This window comes from Saccostrea cucullata, unplaced genomic scaffold (assembly GCF_032062105.1).
Source record: "Saccostrea cucullata isolate Sc308-1 unplaced genomic scaffold, CSIRO_AGI_Scuc_v1 ctg4023, whole genome shotgun sequence".
Classification (NCBI taxonomy): domain Eukaryota; kingdom Metazoa; phylum Mollusca; class Bivalvia; order Ostreida; family Ostreidae; genus Saccostrea; species Saccostrea cuccullata.
In genome coordinates, this window is record NW_026931790.1 from 1 (window position 1) to 16523 (window position 16523).

The 16523-nt window shown below is 31.3% G+C and overlaps 1 protein-coding gene and 2 long non-coding RNA genes across 3 annotated transcripts; 2 read left to right on the plus strand and 1 right to left on the minus strand.

Moving 5' to 3' along the window:
• The first annotated feature begins 410 nt into the window (after positions 1 to 410).
• LOC134233534 (uncharacterized) lies at positions 411 to 3204 on the plus strand. Its single transcript, XR_009985016.1, has 3 exons — positions 411 to 614; positions 2493 to 2595; positions 3042 to 3204. It is a non-coding gene; the product is annotated as an uncharacterized LOC134233534 (long non-coding RNA).
• Positions 3205 to 7357: 4153 nt separating this feature from the next.
• LOC134233535 (uncharacterized) lies at positions 7358 to 8569 on the minus strand. Its single transcript, XR_009985017.1, has 4 exons — positions 8483 to 8569; positions 8044 to 8138; positions 7698 to 7756; positions 7358 to 7579 (listed from the first exon to the last, which is right to left on the minus strand). It is a non-coding gene; the product is annotated as an uncharacterized LOC134233535 (long non-coding RNA).
• A 4055-nt stretch (positions 8570 to 12624) lies between these two features.
• Positions 12625 to 15377, plus strand: LOC134233537 (serine protease inhibitor dipetalogastin-like). The gene is made up of 6 exons (XM_062715508.1): positions 12625 to 12725; positions 13104 to 13188; positions 13764 to 13804; positions 13926 to 14010; positions 14788 to 14919; positions 15256 to 15377. Exons 1-6 carry the CDS (start codon positions 12665 to 12667, stop codon positions 15308 to 15310), a joined length of 459 nt encoding a protein of 152 aa, XP_062571492.1. The 5' UTR covers positions 12625 to 12664; the 3' UTR covers positions 15311 to 15377.
• Positions 15378 to 16523: the final 1146 nt, after the last annotated feature.

Consider the following 16523-nt stretch of genomic DNA (forward strand, 5'->3'; position numbering starts at 1 on the left):
ATATTAAGAACCAGTAACCACACTTAAGTTTTTAAGCCTTTGACAAATACTTATCATATTTAGAGGAAGAAATAAGAAAATGAATTATGAAAATAAAAAAAAGTAATATTGTACCTTGAGGAAACAATGCAATATGTCAAAAGATGAAAAAGGAAACAAGCGTTTTGGTCTACTTCATTAAAATGCTGGTCGGGACATTAATGGGTTGCCCATTTCAAACATATTTAAGAACCACCGAGTGCTTAATAAATATAAGCAATTAAACAAAAAATTCTTATAGTTATGATGTAAGTTTGGAAAATGATTATTATTATGCATAAAACATTATGTATCCTCATAATAACATAGGTAGATTTAATTAACAAGGTGAATGATGATGATGCCCCCATCAGTGGTTTGTGGAACCTTGAAAACTTTTCCGTACAGGTACTTTCAATATTGGAATTCCAAGTCAGCAAAATAAAATTCCTTGTAGTGGGAGGAGCTAACAGCAACTATAAATTGAGAATATTAAAATTATATCAACAGTAATCTTCAGGACGTATCCAGAATGTTTAGAGGAAGTACTGTCATTTTGGTGTGTGTGGCCCTGTTCCTGGTAGCCCCCAGTGAAGGTAGGTCAATAAAAACGGGGCTTTTTCAGTTCTTAATGTTTTTAAAAGATTGTAATATAAAATATGTTAATTGGCATTAACAACAGAAAATTGTCGCCCATTTCTAACATATAAAGATTAAAATTTATTCAACACACTATAAGCAGAAGGCAAACCAAAGGAATATTGGCTGGCCCTAAAGTGCAACATCTTCCATTTTAACCTCTCTGTCAATCTTACGCGTATGGATTTTCAAGCAAGGGATAGACAAATATCATGGATCAAAAAACCTATACTCTTCGCTGATGAGTTTTCTCCACTTAAGGCAGAGTTTCAGTATTGAAAAAAAAAATGCAATTGTAATAGGAAGAAGATCAATAAAAAAATTAAAAATATCGGTACTTAATTTTTTACAGTTTAAGTTTAGTATAGAATAATTACTTTTGTAAATATTGAACAATTATCATTTCAGAAAATATCGTTTATGATACATGTCCTTGTTTATATTACATAAATTGTTTAACGGTTTTTAAACTTGTCTATTTTACTAAATAGAGATATATTTTAGTTGATTATTCATATATTTAGTAATTAATGACTATTCAATATCCTACTTTGAGATCTCATTTGTGTCAAACAGAGCACTGTCATAACAAGAAATGAATATTTTACACAAGTCTAAATCTACAGTAAAATGTCAAATTCTAATGTTTCACAGATTACGGTCAATTTAACATTCAATAAGTACCAGACAAAAAAGAACAAATTACATTTAAATGTAATATCTTTTGATTTAAATTCATGTCAAGATTATGTAAACTGCACTCTCAAGGTCAAGAGAATGAATTTTCAAGCATACAATAGACAAATGCCGTTAATCAACACCTTACTCTCCACATAATTTTTAACCACTTTTGACAAAGTTTCAATATTTTAAAATGCAAGTTTTATAGATATAAACCCTGCGATGTCATTATTTACAACGATACTAAAATATATTCGAAATTTTTTTTTAGTTTTACTTGAGTAAAAATTATTATTTTTCTACGTTTCAAAATAGATTTGAAATCATAGAGCAGTAAAGAAAAAAATTATCAAGTTTTGTACAATTGTCCTATTTGTATTTTTTGAACGTGCTCTAATTGAATAGCTCATGGCGTGTTTATATCGATTTTTTCTGCATTATTTCATAAAGTTTGTCATGTGTTAATGTATTAAGAAGTTAAATATTTATATATCTCTGATATACAAATATTTTGTGTCACTTTTTATTTTACATCTTTCAAAACAAATTAATTACATGTTAAATCGTCGAGGTTTTGTTTTTATTTTGAGATAAGAAAAGAATCTCACTATTTGTACATGTAATAACCCAGATTTCCTTTTGCGATTTTGCAGGATCATAAATGTACATAATTATGTAAATAACGATTACTTAAACATTTTTTTTTTTTGCTTTTTCATATCTGAATATTAGATGTATTCTAATAAAGTGAGTGAAATACGGTCGATTTTGCAATTTGATATTTAAGGTACGTAGTTTTCTTTTGACAGTACTGTAGATAACTTACTTTAAGCGGGCACTTATTATTACGAAATGACTCTTTACCGTCACATCGCGAGAACAATACTTTGCAAGAAGACAGTTGATAAACAGATTTATTTTGGTTTCAGCACCATGAAAATCAAAGCAAGCAATTTTATTTTGCGAGTGGTTCGTGTCGCGATTATCATTTCCTAATGTTTATTAAGAAATATACAGTATTAAGTAATTATATATCAAAAAAGGCTTTTATTTGTTTGGATTTTTCCATCATTTAATTCTACAATAAGATTGCCAGGGAAAGGAAAAAAATCGGTGGATGTGAAAATAGATTCGACATTTCAATTCCTTTGTAGGATATTATCCCAACAATGGTGGATGTGTTTGCATTCAAGTATGGGATCCTGTGTGTGGTGTAGACGGACAGACGTATTCCAATAATGGATGCCTGGCATGCGCGTATGTTAAAAAAAATTAAATATATTTTCATCATATTTATTTAAGATCAAGTAAACGTATATACAATGTATAGAAAAAACCTAAACTGGAACAATGTCCCTTGTATGAAAAGTAATCATTTATATATATATATATATATATATATATATATATATATATATATATATATATATATATATATATATATATATATATATATATATATATATATATTATATAAAAGAAGTGGTTTCATAATCTATTTTTCCTCACATGGAAAAGAAAACTTTTACTATAATGATGATTGTACAAACAGCTAAATTCGTGATTCTTACTCGATCAAAATGTTATCAAAATGTTTCAACAGATTAGAGTTTTACAAAATTACAAACCTTCCAAAGCATTTTTATATTGAAAAAGGAGTTTATACAAGATAAAAATTTACATTTATGTTCTTTTATCAACAGTGGTGTCCCATTGGCATGTAGGGGAGTATGTCCTTGCTACGGACGCTACTGAACATGGACAACACTTTGCAGTAATGTCACCTGTGACCTAAAGATCTATAGTGTATAGGTCTGATATGTCTGTAAAAAGGAATTTCCTTGCTTAATAAATGGAATAATTCTACATCTTTTTATTACTTATTTCGTGTTTCAATCTTCTTTCTTTCGACTCACCTATCAACCAAGCAGCTTCGCAAATGTTGACCGATAAGAAAGAGCATTACTTCATTAGAATTGAAATGTACAACTCAATTTAGAGCAAAAAAATCAGGTTATTGATTGAAATGAACTGAATAATATATTCCTAACAAATGATGGTTTGTACGGTGAGGATTTTTATAACATACCACCATATTTTCATGAATTCTAAGGTTGTTTCCCCTGAAAAACATCGCATGGCTCTTCAGTTAAACAATACTGAATTCCTTTTACCCCAGGATACTTGAATATGTATGATAAATTTGGTTGAAGTGGTTCTGGAGAAGTCGAAATATGAACTGTTTAGAAACTGCACACGGCAGTCAGACAAATGTTCAAATGAAATATGGAAACTTTTTGAAAATAAAAGCTCGTCAATAAGTAGGGTGTACAAGGCAAGGGCACACCCCCCTCGGCTCTTTGACAAGATATTTCTCAATTTTTAAAGTTAAATTATATTTTCAGTCAGTATTGCTATCTTCAACAAATTTGATTAATTTTATTTACCTGAAAAAAGTTGAAAAGCAAAAAAAAAAAAAAAAAAAAACATTGCCCACTCTCAAAAATCCTTTTTCGGTGTGGTGGGGGAGGGGCAACTTTTTACAAGACCAACCCATTTCAGTACCAGTTTTTGGGCATTTAATCCTACATTTCCCTGATATCAATTACCTGTTATAAGCTTTGAAGGGGGGGGACCAACCAGCCTTTCATGCAGTGAACATTTCCAATAGTAAAAGTAATGTTGGGAAAAAAGGGGGCAGGCCCCCCTGGCCTCCTCTGTTGCTACGTGCCTGCTTTTTGTCATGATCGGGAAATAGTGAAGAATATCATCGACAATTTAGGATGTATATAATGACCTAACATTTAGTACGAAAAACGTCAGTTAGCATTATGACTCAATGGTAGTGTATTTTGCTGACAAGGTCATTGTATCGACCATAGAACTTACTAAAATGTAACTTTATGACTGCTGACATTCTTTTTTCATCAAATTTGTCAATAACGTACCACATTTTAGAAATTGTTCATACCTAGAGCATCTTCTTGCGTTTTCATAACAACTGAGAGGTATTAACCCCTTTTCTTGACAAAGGGTCATTAAGCAGTGAGGTATCATTATAGTGCCAACGTTTGTCGTGACATGGGGTCTCGGTATAAAAGGTCTCATCCGAAGGACCCGAAGATTTCACAAAAGTGTCGAGCCCACGGCGAAGAAACAGTTGCTACCCATTTTTCTAATTAGTTCATTCGCGGCTCACGAGGAACTCACATATCAAGAGGTTGGATCCGGTGCCTAGGAGGAGAAAGCAAACAACATTCGCTCGTTGTGATTTTTATGGTTTGATCAGCAATTTTCCATTGTCAAATGTAATAGAAAAAATGAAGGCATAACATGTCAGACAAAAGATGACTTAATATGGGATACATTTGCTTCAAGGTCACAAAAACTACACTGACATTAAACAGGTTTGTTAAAATCAAAATAATATTAACAGTAACTTAAGTGACGAAAAGGATGTCCCAGGTTAAAAATTGATGGGATTCAGCGCTAGTAAATTGGGATAACATGAACATCAGGGAAAATAGCGGACTTGGAATATGACAAAAAAAAAAAAACAAAAACAAACAAAGTTTCTTTGTATCATTCAGTCAAATAAGTAGCAGCCCTTGATAATCCATATTGAGTTTAAAAAATAATATTCAAATATTTATTCGATATGGAAGACCATCCATTGTTTTATATTTTAGCTTAACTGAAATTACTATAGTCGAAATATAAAATTAATGGAAATAACTTTTGATAATTTATGTACATGTAATGCCGTGGACGTTTTTAGTGCTAAATGAGAATCAAAATGATTATGTTTGCCGAAAACTATTGTAACCTTTACATGAATGAATCATTTAATTTGATATAATTATTAAAATACAATCTATAAAATTCAAGGCCACTAGAAACTTAAGAATAAGCACCTCCCAAAAAGCAATAATTTAAATGTTTAAAAAAAATGTCAAAATGACTAGATTTTCAAATGATTTAAAAATCGAATCTTTTTTTAATGAACCATTTCTAACTGTAGTGAAGGAGAAATTTCAAGAGTGATGTAAATCAGATGTGGATACTTAAAATTTTCAAGGAACTTTTAGACAATTTGAAATCACAAGATTTTATCAAAATCAACAACTTAAAAACTTACGACTTTTCAACTTTATACACAACCATTCCCCACGATAAACTGAAGTCCAGGCCTTTCGATATCATTGACAGCTGCTTTTTTAATAAAATGGAACTCGGAAATTTTCTTACCTTGTCATTGGTCATTTGCAAAATTATTTTTGTTAAAAAGCATTCTGGTTGAACATACAAGTACTCTGAAGTCGACATCAAAAAGATGCTTGAGTTTCTGATTGACAATATCTAGGTGGTTTTCGGAGACCAGGTGTTCCAACAATCTATTGAATTCCCATGGATACTAATTGCACCCCGTTATGAGAAGACTTATTTTTGTATTCATAGGAGGCAGAATTCGTGCTATATCGTATGTGTGGAAAAAAAACACTTGTTGTGGCCTTCAACTCGACATTTAGATATATCGACGACGTACTGTCAATTAACAATGGTAATTTCCATTTTTACATGTATGTCGATACGATATATCTGGTGAGCTGGAGATAAAAGATAAAAGATACCATAGAGTCGGACACATCTCTTTCATATTTATATATTTTACTTGAAATAGACGTTAATGGTAATCTAACAACCAAGCTCTATGATAATTGTGATGACTTTAACTTTTCTATCGTCAACTTCTCTAACTTACGAGGGGTGATCAAAAAGTTCGCAAACTATCTTTATATCTACAACACGACGATTCAGATTTGAAAAAAATTAGGTACACACATAGCCAAACGCAAATTCTATAAATAGTATATGTTAAATAAATATTTGCTCCTTGTTTGTGACGACACAATGTGAAAATAACGTCACTATATAGGTCACTTGTGGTGAAAAATGGTTGTCTCAATCGTACTCGTTCAACGATCGACTGTAAAATTTATGGTACATGTATATCTTAGAAGTTCCTTTGCAGTGGCGTATTATAATCTGTACACAGTTTATTAAGACAAATTACTTCCTTTAATTTTAATCAATGATTGGATTGATTGTTTTAGTGAAGGAAGGCAGATGGTTAAAAATCATACTTGTTATGTTGCTCAATGAAAGCAAGTTTGAAAAGACCCTAATGTAGATTTTCCGCAACTTCCATGGAATTCCAAGGCATATTCCATGGAATTCCATGGAGTTTTTGTTCCGCAGAATTCTTAGGAATTCTCCGGAGTATTGGGACGGAACTTTTTTCGGAATGATTTGGAATTTTGAATCTAGCCTGGAAAAGAGCGGAACAATGCCAGAATGGAAATTTGCGGAGGAAATCCGTGGAATTCCAGGATATTTGTAAATCTAAGGAATTCCATGGAAATCCATGGAATTCCAGGATTCCAAATTCCAAATACATGTACAATGAAAACTGAAATAATTAGTGCCACATAATTACAAAAAAAACTTAATAACATCAAAATTGTTCATAGATCAACTCTATATTTTCAAAATAAAAAATTCATTGTTTCTTTTACAATGTTTTTTGAGACAAATATTGCATATACTCTCAGGTGTACAATCTAAGCACATTTTTTAATGTATTCTAACTGAAAGTATTTTTACATCAATGCTGAAGGTTATTTACAAAAATATCCAGAGAAAAATATGATTACTGGAGAATCACCTTGGTTAAATTAATGATAATCATGCTATGATATACATGTATTTAGTAAACTCCAGTCTACATTTTCTAAAATAAGAAGTTAGTTTTGTTAAATGACACTGGCCATGGAATTGAAGAGGCCATTGAAACCTCAACAGGGTATACATTTACAATGAACTGCCAGTGGCTTATGTACTGGTACAATTTCAAAGTTAATGACTAGAGTGACAAACACATGTATTAAATGCAAAAAATATGTACTACACAACTATATTGATACAAAGATCCCATAAAATCAATAGGTACTATTTTCCCCCAGTGTATGTGCCAAAGATCCCGATTAATGAAGATCCAAAACTTCTGAGGTGTTTGCAAGAGAATCACTTCCTCACTGATATCCCATGAAATTAGTAAATGGTCATGTTAGAGGGTTGACAGATAACTGGTGTCAGGAACGGATTCACTTTCAGTACGAAGGCTCAGAAAGTTGGATGTTGATAATACCCACAGACACTTCAAACTTTCCTTGCACAATTTCTGAAAGAAAAGATGACCATTAAGATGCATCATTATTGATATCCAGATAAATACTAGTATATGACAAATAATAAACTAAAGCTATACAAAGCAATAGAAAATAATTAAGAAATCTGACCTTTTTCACTGTTTTTGGTTTTTTTCATACAGCTCTTCTCCTTGTGAGCATCCGGATTCCTGTAAAATGCATGTAATTACTTCATAGTAGATGATTGCTATTTGATCTAAAATAATTATGCATGCCTGTGCAGTTAGCATGTTTAGATTACCTGTCAGAATTCATTGTTTTAAATTATTAGAATAAGGAATTTTAAGCGTGTTAAGAATATAAACCTTTAAATTTTGTTTCCTTGGCAAATTTGCAATATTTTTTTTTCTAATCTAATACTAATAGACATGGATTAATAAAATCAAAGTTAGTTTACTTGATTTGAATGATACCGGTAATTTGAGCTAGTTCTCACCATATTCACAAGCCTAGTGACTGATTGGCTAAGCATCTACATCCACCAAGTTATCAAACGCCAGCACTTTGGGGATCTCAAGCACAATGCAGCAACTATAAAATAATTAAAATAAAAGCTGAAAATGATCATGAACATGCATTAAAAATATATAATTAATCACATTGTACATCATACTTTGTAAATGTTATCTTGAACAAAGGAAGGTACAGGTAACTAAAATTCTTTACATCAGTTCGATCCCAAACGAAGAAATTTGGGTTGAAATCCATGATCTTAACGATATGTTTAGAGTTGTTAAATAATTATTACAAAATTAAAATAATGCACTAATGATTTCACCATCGGGCAGTTTATGTGTGGTGCCCAGACTAATGAACAGTAGCAGAAGCGTTCTTCATTCAAGGGCACATAAAATACTGTACAATATTGTACCTACCGGGTCTTAAAATGTCTTCATCTTCTTCCATCCCAAGCTAATCATGATTCCCCTGTTCTAGACACTCTCTTTTCAACTTTTCTTCTGTGCAACATCAACATGGCATTTGATATTTTTGAATTTCGGCGTGTTGTTTAAATCAATTGTTCATCGAGCCCGACTTCGATCCCGATGTTATTGTACTATTAGTCGACAGTTAAAAAAAATTCTAAGTAATTTTCCACATTTTTCAAGTGCAGAAAATGGCTAAGTTTCTCATTTTATCATTTTTTCCAAAGAATTCCACTACTTTCCAAACCAAAAAATGTCTAAGTCCATTTTTTTTTTTCAAATTCCAAAATATTCCATAAACTTCCAGACACACTTTTCGAGTTTGGTATAGAAATGATTGGAATTCCATGGAATTCCAAAACTTTTCCAAACCCTTTGGAAAATCTACATTAGGGCAGATGTATTTTTAATTAAGCAATTTGCACTCAAAGACCTCAAATTTACACTTTGAAAAATATAGTATACCTATTAAATACCTAAGATATCGTTTACTTTATACTTTAAACATATTAGATATGATAAAAAGGAGGCACCCATTCTCTATCCATCTTGAATAAAAGTCTCTCCCGAGACAGAAGATTTGGGTTTTGATGGTTGCCATGCTTATTTTTGGAAAGGATATTCTTATCCACCTATTCTGTTGCCGAGATTTGACCATTTCTGACAAATGAATTATTCTTGTTATAAAAATTAACTTACATGGAAAGAAATATAAAACTCGGAAAAATCTTGCGGCTTTTGTGACAGAACGCTACGGAGGGGGTAACGTGACCGCCTATATCACGCGATTCGCGCATGAGCAGAACGGTGACAGATGTGTTTTAAAATCGGAGAGGACTAATTTAAAATATAATCAACACTGAAACCAAATATCGTTTCTTTTATGGAAGTTATTCAATTAGTTCGCGAACTTTTTGATCACCCTGTAAATAGTAATATACTTTCATCACCTGCATACGGAGTTTACATATCTCAGTTGATTAGATACGCAAGAGTGTGCTCTATGTATGAAAAACTTCTACCACGAGGTAAATTTTTGACAAACAAGTTGATAAATCAAGATTTTCAGCAGTCTCGTTTAAAGTCATCATTTCGTAAGTTCTATGGTCGATACAATGACCTTGTCAGCAAATACAATTTATCATTGAGTCAAATGCTGACTGACGTTTTTCATACTAATTGTTAGTCCATTATTTATACACTTGATGACTGATTTTCTCGTTATTTCCCGATCATGACAAGAAGCACACGGCTGGTGTGACCGGTCGGCAGGAGATTCTCACTTCTTCATTGCACCTGATCCCACCTCTGATGTTTTGGAGGTCTGCCTTTGCTCTGCTCCTTTTTTGCATTGTTTTATGGACTTTGATCTGGAATACTGTATGTCATTCCAATATGTTTCATTCTAAAAATTCTTACTGACTTCCAAGGATATTTTAAGGAAATTAGTACCGATGTATTGGTTGAAGCTTATCCAATATTAGTTTTATTATCTCCGATATCAGCACTTTACATTTGTTTTCCCTGAATGTTTTTTGTCACAAGTATTTGCGTAAAAGGACGACACGTGTTCCTTTTTTATTTTACAATTAATGTATTTTGTGTTTTATTGTATACTGCACTGGCCGAACAGTTGTTTTGTATTTTGTATCTTACTCGCTTGCTGTGGAAGAGACATAGTACGTTTGTCTACCGGGTGTTTAACAACAGCAATGTAGCATACTAGTGCATCAGTCTTCAGAGTTGTCAACTGATTACATTGAGCAGTGATTTAGTGAACGGTTTATACAATGAACCTTAAATATAATTGATTTAAAAAGAAAATATGAAACAGATTCTTTCTATTTACTGAGTATAATGTTAAGCTTTAAATTACACTACAGTTCAATAAAGATGGATTTTGTCTTTTACATAACAAAATATGAAGATAGAAATCTTAACGAACATTGAAATATTACAGTATGCCCTTTGGAGCCCAGGAAATACGGATCTCTAAAAAAACATCACAGATTGAATTAGAAGTAAATATCCATTGTCGTTAAATCACAGACGCCATGTGCACCTTGTCCTCATTAAAAAAAATACAAGAAAAATGAAAAAGATGAAGCAGCATGTACAAATTACGAACGGTAATAAAGCTAAAATGACAATTTAAACAAAACACATCGGGTGCGGAGTATGCACGGACATCTCAAACATCATAAGATATAAACATCCCTCCTGTACAGATTACATACAAAATGTGGTCATTGACATGATCGAGGAAACAGATGATAAATTTACGGGTGAAAATAATGGTTTAACGAACGTTAAATATTTAAATTCATAATAAATTGTATTTTTCTATAAAAATCATTGTATCGACCAAGGATCTTAAGAAATGACTTTAGATAAACTTTGATATCCTTGTTCAATCCTCTTTGTGAATTACATGTCTCAATTGAGGAAAAGTTCCTATATATAAAACATGCTCATGCGTATCGAATCAACTTAGAGATATGATTTTCATATGCAGGAGATCTTTTGAAGTCATTGTTATAAAGTTTTGTTGTATCTTTAGTAACCAGTGGTAACCATTTTTTTTTCTAGCAAAATATCCAAACATAAATATGTGCTTATGTATGTTCTATCTTTTCTAGTTTACTTGGATGCATCAGGTCGACAGATGAATATAAATCAGAAACCCAGGCATCATTTTAGTATCAATTTTGGATCAGGTGTAAAATCCAATTATTTTGAACAAAATAATTTTGCAAATGACCAGTGACGAGGTAAATGAAATACAGTTTTTTCAATTTTACAGAAAATGCGACTATCTGTGATGTCAAATGCGTAGGAATTCATTTAACGTTGATATAACGGAAATTGACCCAACTCCAGAAATCTTCACACGAAACAAATATTTAAAGAGGGCATGGCACGGACTCTCAAAAATACCAGCGGTCAAATCATGTTCAATGTTCATAATGCTCTTAAAGGAAGTGGAAGAGAGAAATTCCATATGCTGGTCATAATTAACAGTGTAATGCAATAAAAATAAAAAGTTATCGATAGAAAAGTTGAAGTTATTTCGTTTATCAAGTTTTTGAAAGGGTTGTTGATACCGTCTTTTTTTCTAGTGACTTATATTTAAATTTAAAACACTGTCTCAGATTCAGTGCTGTCTTCTCTTTTTGAGCCGGGGTTGGTTTTTACGTGCACGTGTTTAATAATTATGAAAAAGGGTAAAGATATAAAAAAAAAAAGTGATCGAATAAACAAATTTTCACTATGATCCATTCACAATTGCCGGAAGGAAATTAATAACCTGTTTAATTTTTTGAAAAGCAATTCATTTATGAAAGTCATGATTTTAGTGTCAGAACAACAGTCTGGCCCCGGAGAGGAATTGATATAATCATCGCTTGACAATAATACATTATACTTGTATAAACTGACGTAAGGTTAGAATAAAATCCGAATAACTTTTTTTCAAGATTGTGAAAATAGAACAAATAAAATGAAATTCATAAAAAAATCTTTAAAAATAATCAGTTTTAACACCTGTAAAGAAGAAATGGAAAACAATATTATGAAAGGTTTTCACGACTTAAAAATGATCTTAAATAAGATTTAAGCCATTAACAAATAGAAACAATTACAAGTATAAAACATGTATTTTGAAATTATTTTCCTAGAAACAAGTTACTGAATATTTTATCAACGGAATCAAGAAACGCTCTATTCAAAATATAATAGATACTTTAATTTTATAACCCCGCTAAGGTACAGCTCCATGAGATAAGATTTGTCAGTATTTCCCAGAGTTTTTCAAAGAATACTTGTTTGATTCCTATAGACTACTTATATAAACACTGAACAACTTGTCTTCAACGTAAATATAAACATTGATCATTTTTTTTTACATATTAAAGTTGAAGATGATACAAGTCAATGTATAAAAAAAATAATGTAAATTCTGTTTGCATGCTGAAACAAATGATCAATAACATGCCCCGCTTTTTTGTTGTACATCATAAATCAACTATAAACAAATCGAATAAAAAGGGAGGTTTGCAGGTAATTTTATAAATCCGTAAATTGCATATGTAGTTTACCGTAACTTGTCATTGTTACTTTGGGGCTCTCAAAATGGCACACTTCTACGTTTTTCTCCTTATAACTGCTTTCTTTGCCAAAGACAGTTATCAAGGTACAGTAATTCTTTTTACATTAATCATTCATAAACTTATATGTACAACGAACAAAATAAGAAAAGCATTACGAAGATCTTTTTTTAAAGATTGAATTTATTTTCTGAGACAATATTTAGATTGATGAATGTTTGTCATTCTCATTTTTTTTTAAATTTTTTATTACCAATTGAGAAGAAACCTGGGTAATTTTCACGTTCGATTACATTTTAGGTATTACAATAATTATTCAAATAAAATGTAAAGCATCCGTTTTTTTTTAAAAGAATGCCTATTTTTTTCATTGTAAAAATCATGGCTCTTTTTTTCACATTCGTTTAACATGTGTACAAATGACTAGGTCTTTAATGTAGCTTATCTTTTCGTTTTTCATTCAGCACGTTGTATTTGCACCACACAATATGACCCGGTATGCGGAACAGATGGCAAAACTTACTCTAATCCTTCGTGTATGAGATGCACGTAAGTAAGAAACATTAACAGAGTTCACTCCATATTTATTACAATAATCACAATATTTACAAAATCTTATTTTAACTTATTTTAATTTATCAATTGAAAGATATTCAAGGATATTGCGAGTCAATTATAACGTAAATTCAGGCAAAAGGAAGTATAATAAATATTGTCTTGTTTTTTGAAAAATATATATGGCGTATCTGAGATTAAAAAAAAAAAAAAAAAGAATACGAGATTAAGTGTAGATTTACCTGATATTTATTATTTACATTCCAATTCAAATTTTCACTGATTTTGAACTCAAATATCCCTACCTTTTGTAATATTTTTTTTGTTAAATTGACTTTAAACTGTGTCTGGTACTTAAATTCCGAGTCTGTAAATAAATCGGCTATTGTTTTATTTCTGTGATTTCATATCTTTGAAACGCGATTGATTTAAATTGTTAAATTTGCAGGAAAGTACCATCTTTACATGAAGACAAAATTAATTAGAAAGTTGTTTTATATTTAAGTTAGTCTCAACGTATCAAAATTACGCCATATATGACTTTAATTATCACAATTATTTTATTCTAGACCAAATGTCCGGATTGCTTGTCGAGGAAGATGTCCCTGTTGTGAGTTTTCAAACAATATCTTTCGTCTAAAATATGATAATAATATTAATCTTATATCTTATGTACAATTTTTATTTTATTTTGTTTTGCTAGAATATCAGAAACTTTTTTTATTTTAAAGCACCATGTATCTGCACTGCTCAGTATGATCCAGTGTGCGGTACGGACGGAATAACGCACTCTAACATTTCTTGTATGCGCTGCTCGTACGTATGTTTTTTATGCTTTATATTACATAATATATTACTGCATAAACACTTTGCAAAATTTATATAAAGTCTTATCCAATCCGAAATGAAATTTGAGTTTGAATATTGCTTGTTATCTGAATATTTCATTTAAAATATCAACTGATTTTTTGGTAATCTAAGAGGAGAGATAGAGAAGGTATCCTGACACAAACAAAAAATGCTTACATGTCTCCCAATTGTTAATAGTGTTCATGGTTACAATTTTCTTTCCCAACTATCATACCCACTAAAATATTGAGTATTCTTCTTTATATTTCTTTCATATATGATAGATATATGGATATAACGAACAGGGTTCAAGTTCAAAAGATTATTAAACAATATACATTTGGAGCAGAGCAAACATGGACCTCTCAAACATCATAAGTACGTGGGATCAGGTGCCATGGAAGAGTGAACATCCCGTGCCGACCAGTTACGTACACCGTTTGCTCCTTGTCAGGATCGGGAAATAACGGAAAACTTCGTCGACAATTCAATGTGTAAATAATGGACTAATGGTTACTATAAATGACGTCAGTCAGCTTTTCACTTAATGATAAATTGTATTGACAAACAAGGTCTGATGTTTAAGGGGGTCCCTATTTGCTCTACTCCTGACTTATATTGTTTGGACTTTTGAACTTAAATACTGTCCGTTTTCCCTATTTATTTAATTCCTGGACAATTGTAAAGACAAAGCGATAAATATAAGTTAGAAACAAAAATTTGAAATCTTTATGACATATGCAGGCCAGGTGTGAGAGTTGCCTGTAAAGGCGAGTGTCCCTGCCCGCGGCCCTGTAACTGTAAGGATAAGCCTAAGTCCCCCGTGTGTGGAGTAGACGGCAGGAACTATGACCATCCTTGCTGGGCACGGTGTCAGTAAGTTAACCTTAATATTTTATTGTGTATACTTTTATGAGCCATAATAAAATGTATTCTTATAAAAAAAATATTAATAAACAAACTAATATGTTTTGGCTTGAATGTTAAAATTGAAAAAAAGTATTTTAAAAATAATAAATGGTGATCTTTAGTCATTTACTTATTGAAACTGTACTTTAAAACATTGCAAAGCTATATATAACATCTCTAAATTTACATTAAACTGATCGTACTTGCAATATGTTTAAAATCTGCGATTGTAATTGTAAAAATTATGAATTCTTTCAGTTTCAAGTGCTGTCCTTTACATTTATTCTTTTTACTTTTTAACAGCAATATAGCAGTACAGTGCAATGGATACTGTCCCTGCAAAGGATATGGAAAATGAAATAGTATCAAAATCTTATTTTTGTGTAGATAATTAAGTGACAGAAATAAATAATCTGCTCAAGTTAGACCTATTACACTGAATACATAGCCAGGAAAATATGAAGATTTATTCAGCCAAGAAAATCATATTCACAGAGGAGAATATGATGTATCTTGGCTGAAGAAATCTTCATGTTTCCTAAACATTCACGCAATGAATTGTTAATTATACCGAAACAAGCAAACACTTCAATTAAATAGACATAAACTATAAAATTAGGCAACGCTCTCAAATTTATTTTCATTTTTTACATAAAGTTACTGAAACCCTTTGACACATCACTAATCAGTAGGGATGTCAACGAATAGTCGACTATTCGACTATCAGTCGAATGGACCGACGATCGGATCGAATAATGAAACGACATTCGAATATTTTATAAATGCAAAAAAGGAGGTGAAAAAGAATTATCAACTCAAAATCGTAAAGCGTCATTCCTCAAACCATTATAGTACACGCCTTAAGACGAATAGGAGCTTAAACACAGTCACAGTATTTAAATAAGTTTCCACATTGTTTACATGGAAAGAACAGTTATTACATACCGCTATAATTATTTTATTACTGACCTTATTTGTTATTGAAGTAAATTATGCAGCGCTTTACTGGACTTGGAAAATTAATTGGACTTGTACCAATTATAAATTTATTTATTACCTTTTTGAATGTTCAAATTATGCAATAGGAACACAGCAGAGCCGTAAAATTTTGAAACTGCGATAATTATTAAATGAATAATCTCCTCTTTTTTCTAATTTATTTTAAATAAGCTTTAAAATCACTGTTGACCATTCTCTTAGCGTAACGTGAAGACCAATTTTTAAATGTGATTGACGAAATTCATACATTTTGGGGAATCAATTACTCAGGTGTAAATCTATTTCATTTCTACATCTCATCCCATCTAATGCCCTGTTCACACGACAAGTTTAATTCGCAGTAAATTAATGCGAAGTAATGCCCTGTTCACACGAAGAGTTTAATTCGAATTAAACGTAAGTTTACTGCGAATTAGCTTCGCTTACCGTTCACACGGAGAATTTAATGCGAATAAGTTTACTTCGCATTAGTTTACTGCGAATTAAATTACATCGCATTAGCTCCGTGTGAACGCTAAGCGAAGCTAATTTGGATTAAATATTGGGGCATGCGTAATGGCAAAATTAAGTCA

Excerpts from the sequence above, each read along its gene's own strand:
- LOC134233537 (XM_062715508.1), top strand. The coding sequence starts at position 12,665 with ATGGCACACTTCTACGTTTTTCTCCTTATAACTGCTTTCTTTGCCAAA. Across the intron at positions 13,189-13,763 it reads CCTTCGTGTATGAGATGCAC|ACCAAATGTCCGGATTGCTT; the intron begins GTAAGTAAGAAA and ends ATTTTATTCTAG. Across the intron at positions 13,805-13,925 it reads TCGAGGAAGATGTCCCTGTT|CACCATGTATCTGCACTGCT; the intron begins GTGAGTTTTCAA and ends TTTATTTTAAAG.